The 11,914-nt window shown below is 34.5% G+C and overlaps 1 protein-coding gene across 1 annotated transcript; it reads left to right on the plus strand.

Annotated features, from left to right (window-relative positions):
- Positions 1-1,669: 1,669 nt before the first annotated feature.
- LOC106099266 (oxysterol-binding protein-related protein 1) lies at positions 1,670-10,813 on the plus strand. The gene is made up of 9 exons (XM_013277754.1): positions 1,670-1,810; positions 7,800-8,020; positions 8,283-8,398; positions 8,539-8,681; positions 8,908-9,108; positions 9,315-9,498; positions 9,580-9,696; positions 9,996-10,210; positions 10,425-10,813. Exons 1-9 carry the CDS (start codon positions 1,776-1,778, stop codon positions 10,531-10,533), a joined length of 1,341 nt encoding a protein of 446 aa, XP_013133208.1. The 5' UTR covers positions 1,670-1,775; the 3' UTR covers positions 10,534-10,813.
- The last annotated feature ends 1,101 nt before the right edge of the window (positions 10,814-11,914 follow it).

Raw genomic sequence — 11,914 nt, forward strand, 5'->3', positions numbered from 1 at the left:
CGCTTTGTCATCTGAACGCCTTTTGAACCATCAATTTACTCTAGATATCTATTGTCATATAGACGTTTAAAAGTTTTTGAACATTACATTTAAAAAGCTTTCTCGAAACTTTTGGTGAAAAATAGTAACGAAACTTGTCTATGAAATAAAAATATCTTACAAAATATAACAGGATTCATACTCAGTTTATTCACTTGTTTTTGAAAAAAGTAAAAAAAAAACACATATTCTTTCCTTTTTTAACTGAGAGAAAATTTAAAAATGTTTCACTTTTCTATTTTACTTGTAATAACACTCTAGTATTTTAATGTTAACCGAATAAGCAGGTGAACCCCATAAAAAACCTGTGCAATATAAAAACAGCCACTCGTAGCTCAAGCCGAGAGGGTAATTCGCAAACTGCTTGTCCGATGTAAAATAGCCGTGTTCAGTGATCGTATAACCCCGACATATCGACCCGACAAGTTTGGCTCTACGCCAAGCTAACCTTTGCCGACCTGTTGGTTGCTGAAGTTTTTACTTTTAAATTTTATCTAATGGCTTTCGTGAATGGAATATTGATATTCAATCTATATTTTTATTTTAATAGACTTCTGTTTTATTGCGAAGAAAATTATTTACAATATTTATTTGGCTATAAATATACGACTAACTAGCTGTCGCTCGCGACTCCCTCCGCGTGGCATTTAAAAAAAAATAAAGTAGCCTATGTGTTCTAGACTATGCCCTATATCCATAGTAAATTACATCCAGATCCAGTCAGCCGTTTAGGCTACAATCTCCAACAAACATCCATCCATCCATCTAAACTTTCGCATTTATAACATTAGTATTAGTAAGATAATATGACAACAATAATGGAAGTGCATTTGGCAACGATTCCTTATAAGTTGGCAAGAGGTTCTGCAATAACTTCGTATTTTGTTCTCTTTAAGTTAAATCAAATTAAAACAATAAGTAACGAACAATTTTAACGTGAAATTTTAATAAATAAGGACTTAATAAATTTATTTGTAAACCGAGTCTTCAAAGGCAACTTCACTAGTTAATTCGAATTTCAGTCACGATTTTGGGGCACTTTAATACTCCAATTTGATTAAAATAAGACGAGGGGCAAGTTAAGACGTGCTCTTACGAAATCTTATGGATAACAGAATATTTGAATTTTTTAACAACTGAATAAGTTAAAGATTCAAAAACATTTCACTAATTAGAATGTAAGTTAAGGAAATAACGTTTATTATGTTTAGTATTTACCTTTCGTATACTCACGAAATTAAATGCATACTCATAGTTGTGAATTCCATTTTAAAATGATCCCCTCATCATGAGATGAGCTTTACAATGGGATGACCTAAAAACATGCTGTTCGCTTTGTACCATAGAGTTTTTAATTCACGTTTTGCCGTACAGTAGTTTTAAAGATTTTACAAATTTTCATACAATATAACCTAAATATTGACCATTGCGTATTAGATGTTTTTAAATTCTTTAATAATGAAAATATATCACGGCCCAGGAATTAAATTTTTTTATAAAAAGTCTATCCAAAGTTGTATTACGAAAATATTCGTAATCCTTTTGTGTAACAATTTAAGTTTTGTTTTGTTTTTTGTAGTAAATTTATTAAATAATATGGATATCAAATAGCGAGAATTCCAAAGTTAAACAGTTGTTGTTTTGTAAAAGTTTTGTAAAAGATTAATTTGACAATAGTTTCGTGAAGTTGACTAGAGGAGAGACAGTGACAAGACAGAAGGTGGCGCTGTTGTAAGATGGAAGATAATGTTGACGGGGTCCATAAATATAGGTAAGTAAACACTACTATAACCACTGTACATTATATTGTCATCTCTATATTTTGCTTTATAAAAAAAGAGACAAATCATTTGTACAGTTGTTTCGGTAGTGAACATAAGTAGGTTGAAAAACTCTACATTCTTTCAATTGTCAATTTCATTCAAGGAAATTATTTAATCAGGCGGAAAATTCATTTTGATTTAGAGTGCGTTCATATCTTTGACTAAACTGTCACACTATTTAGTCGGGCTTTGATTCCTATTAGTTTATATGGAGGTGTGCACACTACTGGATTATGTATCTATACTATTATAATAAAGCGTAAACACACACTTTCTTGCCTAAGATGTCAGCAATTACAGCATATTTTTGAATAACTCTTTTTTTAATAAGCTCTACGCTTACGTCACGCTATATATTTTCACGCCATTAAACTTAGGAAGTAAATATATTGGATAAAAATCTTAATGTGGGAAAGAGACCATAAGTTGCTGCCAACATCATGGAAGCAAGGTTTCCATGGTTTGTCAACATGTCATGTTATTTTGACATTTGCAATTGATAATTTGACACATGTAAACAATAAAAAAAAATTCATAATTTTATGCCGATGAAGTCGCACGGGCACAGCTAGTTCGTTGTACAACTAAACAGTTGAATCGGCTGCGAAACAATTGACAATCGCTTCGTTGTCCGATAGTTTAGTCAAATGTCTGCTCTTAATCTTTAACAGAATGCTTGCAAATTTCATATTTTATAAGTAACGAGAGGTTGTCGTATAAATATTTACTGCGGCACGATTCTGTCGAGAAATTGGTTATCCCGAGGTCGGATCAATACAGAAAGGTTTTCCCGAGGGACGTCTCACCCACGTTACATCTCACCGGACGCTGGAAGTTGTATAATCTTATAAATATTTTCTATAATAAAACCTTTTTGTTATTATATTTTTTCTAGATTTCATAATAATAAATTATAAGAGTAATGAAAAAATATCTGTATCAAGCTAATTAAAAAAAAATTTAAAACAGTAATCTTTGATTTAAGTTTTAACACAGTTTTTATGTAAGTATTATCTCATTATTAATGTTTTCAATTAAAATTTATTTTAAAAGTTAGATCAAATTGACTCAGCCTACTACGTAATGCAACATCAAGCCTACATACTTTACATTTTTGTGTAACAGTTTTGAACCTTCAGGATGTTTTCAAGGCCGCGCACCGCACAGGATCAATACTGGCCGGGAAGATGTTTGCTCTCTCATTAAGAAGGTTTCCCAAACGTTGTCTTTTCAACTAGAGCTCTATCGATTTGCTTTCAAAGACTTAAATAAGTTGTTCGAAAGAGATAAGTTATATACAATGTTACAAACGAAATTAAATAATCAAATGTTATTATTGATTTAAAATTTGCATATTTAGAGTATATTTTAATACAACACATTAAGTTGACTAATTATGTATTACTGTTGCTTGCGACTTCGTACCCGTGAAATAAAAAAAAATATAGCCAATGTTACTCATAGATAAATTACCTTTCTAAAGGTGAAGGAATTATTAAATTCGGACCAGTAGTTTTTGATTTATTTCAATACAAAAATCCAAATCATTTTTCTTTATAACGTTAGTATATATAACTATAAAAGCTGTAAAATGTTTTTAACAACAGTAAAGTTTTCCACTGAATTAGTGTCAGGTTTCAAAGGGTAATTTCCCTTGAACTGACCCCCGCTATCGATCCGCCCGCAAGTATGAGTATCCACATGACTGGGGCTGTGGTCAGTGGTCACACATTGATACACGCTTCATGAAATCTTCTTCAACAAACTGAATTTTCCAACATAAGTAAAGTAACTCGGTAACAAAAGTATCCACAACTAATGTACAAATTACTTACATAATTAAACTTGTAAACTTTTTTCTATACCAATATTATAAAGAGGAAAACTTTGTAATGAATAGGCTCAAAAACTACAGAGCCGATTTTAAAAATTCTTTCACCGTTAGAAAGGTAATTTATTTGTGAGTAACATGGGCTATATTTTTTCATTATTTATATATTATTATTTTTAAATTTCACGCGGACGGAGTCCCAGGCAAAAGCTAGTTTTTAATAAAAATTTAGTTTCAATTCAGTCAAAGTAACAATCATACTAAGGGATAACTATAATATATACTAATAAAGAGGAAAGATTTGTATTTTTGTATGTATTGAAATTACTCAAAAACTATGGGGCCGATGTCAAAAAATTCTTTCATCAATCAAGCTACGTTATCATTGAGTAATATAGGCTAATATGCGAGAAACAACTAATCACGAATAATTGTCTATTCTAATATTATAAAAAGGAGAGATTTGTATTTTTGTATGTTTTGAAATAACTTAAAAACTACTGTTCCAATTTTAAAATTCTTTCGCCGATATAAAGGTAATTTATCTGTGAGTAACATACACTATATTTGTTTTTATTTTTTAATTTCACATAGACAAATCGCGAGCAACAGCCAGTAATTAATACAATTGATTGTCTTTCAACAAATGTTTAGTTTATTCTTGTGGTTTTAACTACAATTAAAAAATCACTAAATTAAATGTTACATCTATTAAGATGACGATTTTATAATGTCGTACCATTAGGGCAGACAATATAATTAACAATTGTGTGTTGGGAAAATTGTTATTTCGGTAAAAGCAAATAACTTCTTGCTATACCCGTTCAAGCCCATTTACTACAAGCGATAAAAGTACGCAATTCCCGTAGGTTTATGGGTCAAGGATATTTTTAGGGAACGTATAAAACGGTCGACCTTGTCCCTTTATTCTGACGACCTTTTCCTTTTATTCTTTAGGATAAATGTTCCTAAATAAAATTCCATTATTCAGAAAAAAAACAGGAATGGTTTTAGGTCTACGGGCTCTGAAAAAAAAATCCGTTATAATCAACGTATTTGATTTTTCTATTCCTTGTTTTAAAAAATGAAACCATTTTATACGAAAATTACTAATTATCTTAACCGAAAACAAAAAGTATAGTTGTAAACGTAATAAGCACATAACCTACAACAAAGCAATAACCAATGTGAATCGTTTACCATAAAATACATCACTTAAGTTTGTCGCAGCTATTAATTCTTAATGGAGCCTTGCTCGTTAAAGCTGTTTAGAAAGTGAAATCATTTTTCGTTTAATAATAACAGCTGTTACATCTGTAATGCTATTCCATTGACGAAACATCGTATGTTGCTATTTCATATTTTTACAAATAAAAAGAAAGAGATGAAAAATGTTTTCGCATATTTTGCCAGTGGAAATTCACAGTAAGAGAGTAAGAGCGCACACCTTCGAATAAACTGTGCAAGACTTGTGCGATTGTCGATTGTTTCGTAGTCAATTCAACTGTTTAGTTGCACAACTAAAAATCGAGTAGTATAACCTCCATATAAGCTCATAGGAATCAAAGCGCGACTAAACAGTCGTGCGATAATTATGTCAAAGGTGTGTGAGCGCGTTAATGTTACTGAAATGTACATTTTCATACCGATGTTGATACCTTTGTCGTCTTCAGTAAATTCATTGCATTTTTCACATTATACTTTCTGGAAAAAATATGGGAGATTTTTATATTTAGCAATAAAAAATACATAAAAATGGCATTTATTATTCATTGCTGTGTACTAAATTCTAAGTAAAACGAAAAAGGTTCAGTTAATTAAGAGGTGAAGTACAGAATTGTTGAGTGCTGCGTTTCAGAAGGGTCAAGAGGGAGGGAAGGGGAGACCTCGGGGGAAACTTGCTCGGATTAATTTTCTGGAAATGAATATAAACTGCGGTTAGTAAACATTCGTTCGCCGCCAAATTGCTTCTTGAATATTGTATTTCTTTGAGAAGTTTTCATTTTTAGAATCTTCAAAGCATTTACATTTCATATTTGTATGTCGATCTGTGTATTTGGTGTTTATTTTCTTAAAATAAAACTAAAACAAGTGACTGGAAACCATTTTTTTTCGAAATAAGTGGCGCTTTGATTCCTATAAACTTATATGGAGGTGCGCACACTACTCGATGTTTTAGTTGTGCAACTAAACAGTTGAATTGGCTGCGAAACAATCGACAATCGAACAACAGTTGTGCGACAGTTTTGTGGCAGGTGTGCGCCCGCTCTTAGGCGTAAATCATACTCGAGGAAAACATTTTCCTGTATAGTAATAAATATTATTTATCTCTTCATATGGCGTTTGTAGGGCAAACAGCATCCCGGGCGGGGAGTATCGATCGGGGTCGGCCTTGGATGCGCCTCTGCCTTGCCCCATAGTCCGCTAGCTCCTACTACTCGATGTCAATAGCGCTGCCACTAAGTGTACTTGCAGTAAATTGTCAAATTACAAAAGGAACAAAATTAGATCTGATTTTGTTATTTCGTATTTAAGACGCAGGTTATGTCCCTTAATTTTTGAATTAAATGCAAATTAATGTTTTCAGGATACATTTACATATTTTTAGGTGCATTCTGCTCTTTTATTGACCGACTTCCCAAAAGAAGGAGGTACTCAATTCGTCTGTATGTTTTTTTAAAACAAGGTGTAGTCGCGACTTTGCTCGCGCGAAATTAAAAAATATAGCATAAGTTACTCACCGATAACGTGTCTTTTTAATGGTGAAAGAATATATAAAATCGATCCAGTATTTTTGAGTTATTTAAATACACATAAAACACTTTTCTCTTTATAATATAAGTGTAGATTAAATAATACCCCAGCACTAATATTATTAATGGGTTCTTCTTACATTCTTATTCCTTATCAATTTGTATAAATATTCGAATCGTAATATTTTGCCACATTCTCTAACGTTCGTATTTCTCGACAAAATGTATCATTCAGCTGGAGCGTAATCTGCATGCTTCAGAATTCACTTTGACGATGCATTTCTGTCAAAGGTTGACAGTATAATATTAATGAGGTCGTTATTAAACTACGAAGCTATGAATAAGTAACATCCTGTACGTAAAGTTGCAATACGTAATAAATATAAATGTAACCGAGTTTTGTGTTTGATTTTTTGTTTTACATTCAGTTCGTCGAGAATAGAAATAGAAATAGAAATAATTTTATTGAAAAATAATAACAGTTATACTAACTAAAAGATAATTACAATTTGTGGTTAATATACGATTAATTAACATGGTAATGGTAACAATATTATTGTTCCTCAGTTGTTAAAACAATAAAAAATTCACTATTGACTGTGTATTTGAATACATTATTATAATTTTTTTTAACGAAATTAACTATTTGGTACATTGAAAATCCTTGAAGATTCTTACCTAACCGTCAATTTCAACCTGAATAGCCACAAATGTCCTTCAAATATCTTTAAATAATACAACAATGTATAGCTTCTATCGACACTTAGCCGTGGAGTCACGGATCAAGGTCAAATCGACGCAATCAATACTTTAGCACTCGACGGCCGATCCATTGTGCGAGTGATCGGGAATCTGGATAGAATATCGATTTATAAGCAAGATATGTATTATTATACGCACGTTTAGTTCACGATATTGTTACTTATTATAAAAAAAAATCTTTAAAGCTTATATCAAATTGAAATTTTAGAGTTTCACCGTATTAACCTCTACAGACTATAGTTATTCGGATTTATAAGTATTTTGTATTAGTCTGCCAAATCAGTAACTGAAGCCAAGGTGTTATAAAACACTTTAAACCGAGATAATTCCAAATTTAAATACGAATATTGCAAATATTGGAAGACACAATAAACTAGTTGCTCTACGTAGTCGTTGAATTATTTTAAAATTGGAAATATGGATAGGCTTTTACTAAACTAATGCAGATCCTCTGGTATTTCAGATGTCCTTGGACGTCCACCTCCGTGATTCAGCTGCTAGGTTGACACCTTAAATAAACTAAAGCGCACTTTCCTTGACATAAATGCTTCTTATCAAGCGGTCAAGCTCATGTATTCACCGATGTTCCAGAACTTCGCTACCAGTGGCACAGTTCAGCCGCGGCGACTTCTCGTTGTGGTCGGTGTTGAAAAACTGCGTGGGCAAGGAGCTGTCCAAGATCACGATGCCGGTGGTGTTCAATGAGCCGCTATCGTTCCTACAGCGTATGCTGGAGTATCTGGAGTATGCTCACCTGCTGCGACTTGCTGCCGAACAGACAGACCCTGTCGCCAGGATGGAGTATATTGCGGGTATGAAATAACGCTAAGTCATCAGATCAAGTGACAGACTAACAACAGACCACTGTAACCGCAGTCTGCGGTCATAACGGAGTCCACTTATTATGAAGTCCTGCGTTGACTGCCACTGGTTTACTAAGTCTTTTAGACACGCTTACTTATTGACCACTCAGTATTCATTATGGTGGCCATCGATACAGAATAGAGTTCTTCAGAGGTTCCTGCAAAGTAAAATGAAATAATTATCTTAATTCGATGGCTATTGTTTGTACAGCGTTCGCGGTGAGCGCTCTGGCGTCGAACTGGGAGCGTTTGGGCAAGCCGTTCAACCCGCTACTCGGCGAGACATACGAACTCGAGCGGCCAGAGTTCAGAGCTGTTTGCGAACAGGTAAAACAATTTTAATATGATGATAAGCGCCTGTTGAAATCTTAATAGCAATAACCCTGCACAACACAACACAGACACACACATTAACAGAATTAATTTTTTAGCCCCATTCGACGTTCTAAACTCATATTGACCACCAGGTGTCGCATCATCCGCCGGTGTCGGCGTTCCACGCGGACAGCCCGCACTTCGTCTTCCACGGATCTGTACACCCCAAACTCAAGTTCTGCGGCAAGAGCGTCGAGATACAACCCAAAGGACACGTAACGGTTGAACTGCCCCGGTGAGATTTTTAGATTTGAAGATAGTTTTTATAAACCAATAAACCAAACCAACCAAATTTTAATAAGGGTAATTGAATAACATCCAAGTTAATTGCACGTCTGTTTTTAACTTCACTTTTTTTAGAATTCTACTAAAGACTTTAGATGCCTAACATAATCATCAGGCTTTATCAATCGATTACTGACCGTATTTGGGCGATAGTCTAGATAAGATTGTGTGTGTAGATGGGGTGAGGCGTACACGTGGAGCAACGTGAACTGCTGCGTGCACAACGTGATCGTGGGCAAGCTCTGGATCGAGCAGTACGGCGCGATGGAGGTGACGTGCCACGGTGGGGCCGGCCTCGCAGCCAGCCTCGTCTTTAAGCCCGCCGGTTTCAACAACCGAGACCTTCACAGGGTTGACGGATTTATTACTGATGCCAGGTAAGTACACAATATTATTCTTATTACATTGTATTTAACACAGAAATGAAAGAGAACAAACTAACGGACTGGTATGCAAGCGCACAACTAAAATGGTACTCACAATGGGACACCCCTTCATAAATGGCGTACAAAAATGGTGCAATGGTTTATTCTGATTGCAAACTATCTTTTATTTTACCTTAATTAGTGGGTGTTGTTTGTAGTAAGAAGAAACTGCGCTTCGTGTACGGCAAGTGGACGGAGTACATCCGCAGCTGCAGCGCGGCGGCGCACGAGCGCTGGGCGCGGGACCAGGCCGCTGCTGAGGCCGCACACACGCCCAAGAAGGTCCTCGCCAAACTCAACAGCTTCAAAGTCGGTGCACTTCGCTCCATGTCTATCCAGGATGTCAGTACACATTATCATTCACTATTTGATGTTAAATTCAATTTATCGCGTTATATTAATTTGGAACGTGTTTAATTCCAGACTGAGGAGGCTGAGAACTCGGAGGACGTGCCGAAGCCGGACGAGTCGTACAACATCGACATCCCGGGCTCCACCACGCTGTGGGAGGCCACACCAAGGCCTAGCAATAGCGCACAGGTAATATACACATTTGGAGCGGAGGCACAGCTTTGACTAAACTATCGCACAACTGTTTTGTCGCGCTGATTCCTATGCGCTAACATGGAGGTTTGCATACTACTCGATTTTTAGTTGTGCAACTAAATAGTTGAATGGGCGGCGAAACAACCGACAATCATACAACATTTATGCAATAGTCAAAGGTGTGTGACCGCTATTATATGTACATTATCGAACACTACAGAAACCCAGCCAACACATTCAACACATATTCTCTACAAAATATTTAACTATTAAGAATATCAATCTGTTTCTAGTATTACCAGTTTACTGAATTCGCGATGTCACTCAACGAGTTGGACCGCGAGCTGAAGGGCCAACTGTGCCCTACCGACAGCCGACTGCGGCCCGACGTTCGCCTGCTGGAGCAGGGCGACATCGACGGCGCCGCGGCCGAGAAGACCCGCCTCGAGGACAAGCAGCGCACCGCCAGGAAGACGCTCAAAAAGTCTGCTGACGGCTGGCAACCGAGGTACGGGTCTTACGAATGTTCACGTAAAGTTCGTAACCACACAATCGTAAATGACTATGAATCTATCGATTGCAAATTCTATTAGAATATAAATCGAAAATCGAAAAGATTCATGGCTACTACATTGTCAAATAAATTGTACAAATAATCTATTTTACTTAGACAAACAATAAAATTAAATTGTTTTATTGGTATTTGTATTTGACATTTACAGATGGTTCAGTCAAGGCACAAACCCCTACACGAAGCAGGAGGACTGGCTGTACAACGGCGGCTACTGGGACCGCAACTACCAACATTTGAAAGACGTCGACATATTCTAATTCTATAGCAAATAATATAGTAGGAGTATATCATATTTTTGTGCCGCTAAGCAATGTGTAGAAAATGTAGAAATATATGTTATACATAAATGAAAAAGCAAGCAAATGTTATTTATAATGTTCATACGATGTCAAATTGCATGCATACGTTAACCAAAGAGGTGAATTAATTGTGGCAGGCATTGCTTCAAGATTTGAATATAAAAGTAAAACAAACATAATGTGAGCTTAATGGAAATAATATAATAGGGAAGATTCAAAAGTCTTTATCAAAATCTTTATTGATTTCCTGTACTTCTGTACATCTTTCCATTGTTAATTACACGTAAGCATTCAGTTGTTTTATTATATTAAATTATTACGATAGTTATTTGTTTTTAACTATTTTTAAAACTTATCATTAGTAATTGTGTTGTTTTGAGATAAGTATTTAATAAGAAAAGAAACTCCAGTGCAGTCTTACGTTATTGTTTTTTAATGCTTTCGATATGGAGAAATTGGATAATTACAGTAAAGGCGTTTATTTTTTATAATTCATTTACAGAAATACTAGTTAGTTATTCATTAACAAATATAATTCGACGACTGGCTAGCCTTGACGAAAGTTAATTTTAGCTAGTTGTAATTTATAGAGCTAAAAATACTTTAAACTCTTAATTAGCAATTCAAATTCTGTCATAATTCTGATTTATTTTATGCATTTGAATTTAAAAATGATCATAATACAGAACATGTTTTTGCGTTAAATTGATAGCTTGTCCTTGACGGTTATTTATAGAATTTATGATGAGGTGAGGATAGCTCATAGTTCGTTATTTTTAAATAATCACTCTTCCTGTACTAAATGATGCTAAGATTTGATCTCGGTAATAATTCGACATTTTATTGTTAAATAAAAATAATTCCAACTGTACATTTAGTTCAAGATTATAAATATCAGTGTTTTAGCATAGTACCATGTTTAAATGTTACTGTGTTTAGTTTCGTGTGTAATTTTCAATTATTTTTTGACAACTCCATACTGTTTTTGGAACTATAACAATGACGTTGCAAATAGTTGTAATTATTCATGTACTTTGTTAATGTTTTTTTTAATGTACGATACGTTTTAAAAACAAGATAGATGTAAATAATTTTATGTAAACATTCCAAATCAGCCAATTTGTTAGTAATTAAAGAATATAACCTCAAACATGGTACATTTATACAATTTAATTAGTAATTGTTTAAGTTATGCAATTGCCTTTGCCTCCATTTTATATACTGCTCTATAAGAATCTCCATTGTCTACGGACGAGGCCGGGATGATGTTTAAGTTGGTCGACATCTGTTTGAGAAAACAGTTGGACAACTGAGGTTTTGAGAGTTAGACTTATGGGGC

The sequence above is a fragment of the Papilio polytes genome, unplaced genomic scaffold (genome assembly GCF_000836215.1).
Source record: "Papilio polytes unplaced genomic scaffold, Ppol_1.0 DF824135.1, whole genome shotgun sequence".
Lineage (NCBI taxonomy): Eukaryota > Metazoa > Arthropoda > Insecta > Lepidoptera > Papilionidae > Papilio > Papilio polytes.

Excerpts from the sequence above, each read along its gene's own strand:
- LOC106099266 (XM_013277754.1), top strand. The coding sequence starts at position 1,776 with ATGGAAGATAATGTTGACGGGGTCCATAAATATAG. Across the intron at positions 8,021-8,282 it reads CAGGATGGAGTATATTGCGG|CGTTCGCGGTGAGCGCTCTG; the intron begins GTATGAAATAAC and ends TTGTTTGTACAG. Across the intron at positions 9,697-9,995 it reads GGCCTAGCAATAGCGCACAG|TATTACCAGTTTACTGAATT; the intron begins GTAATATACACA and ends ATCTGTTTCTAG.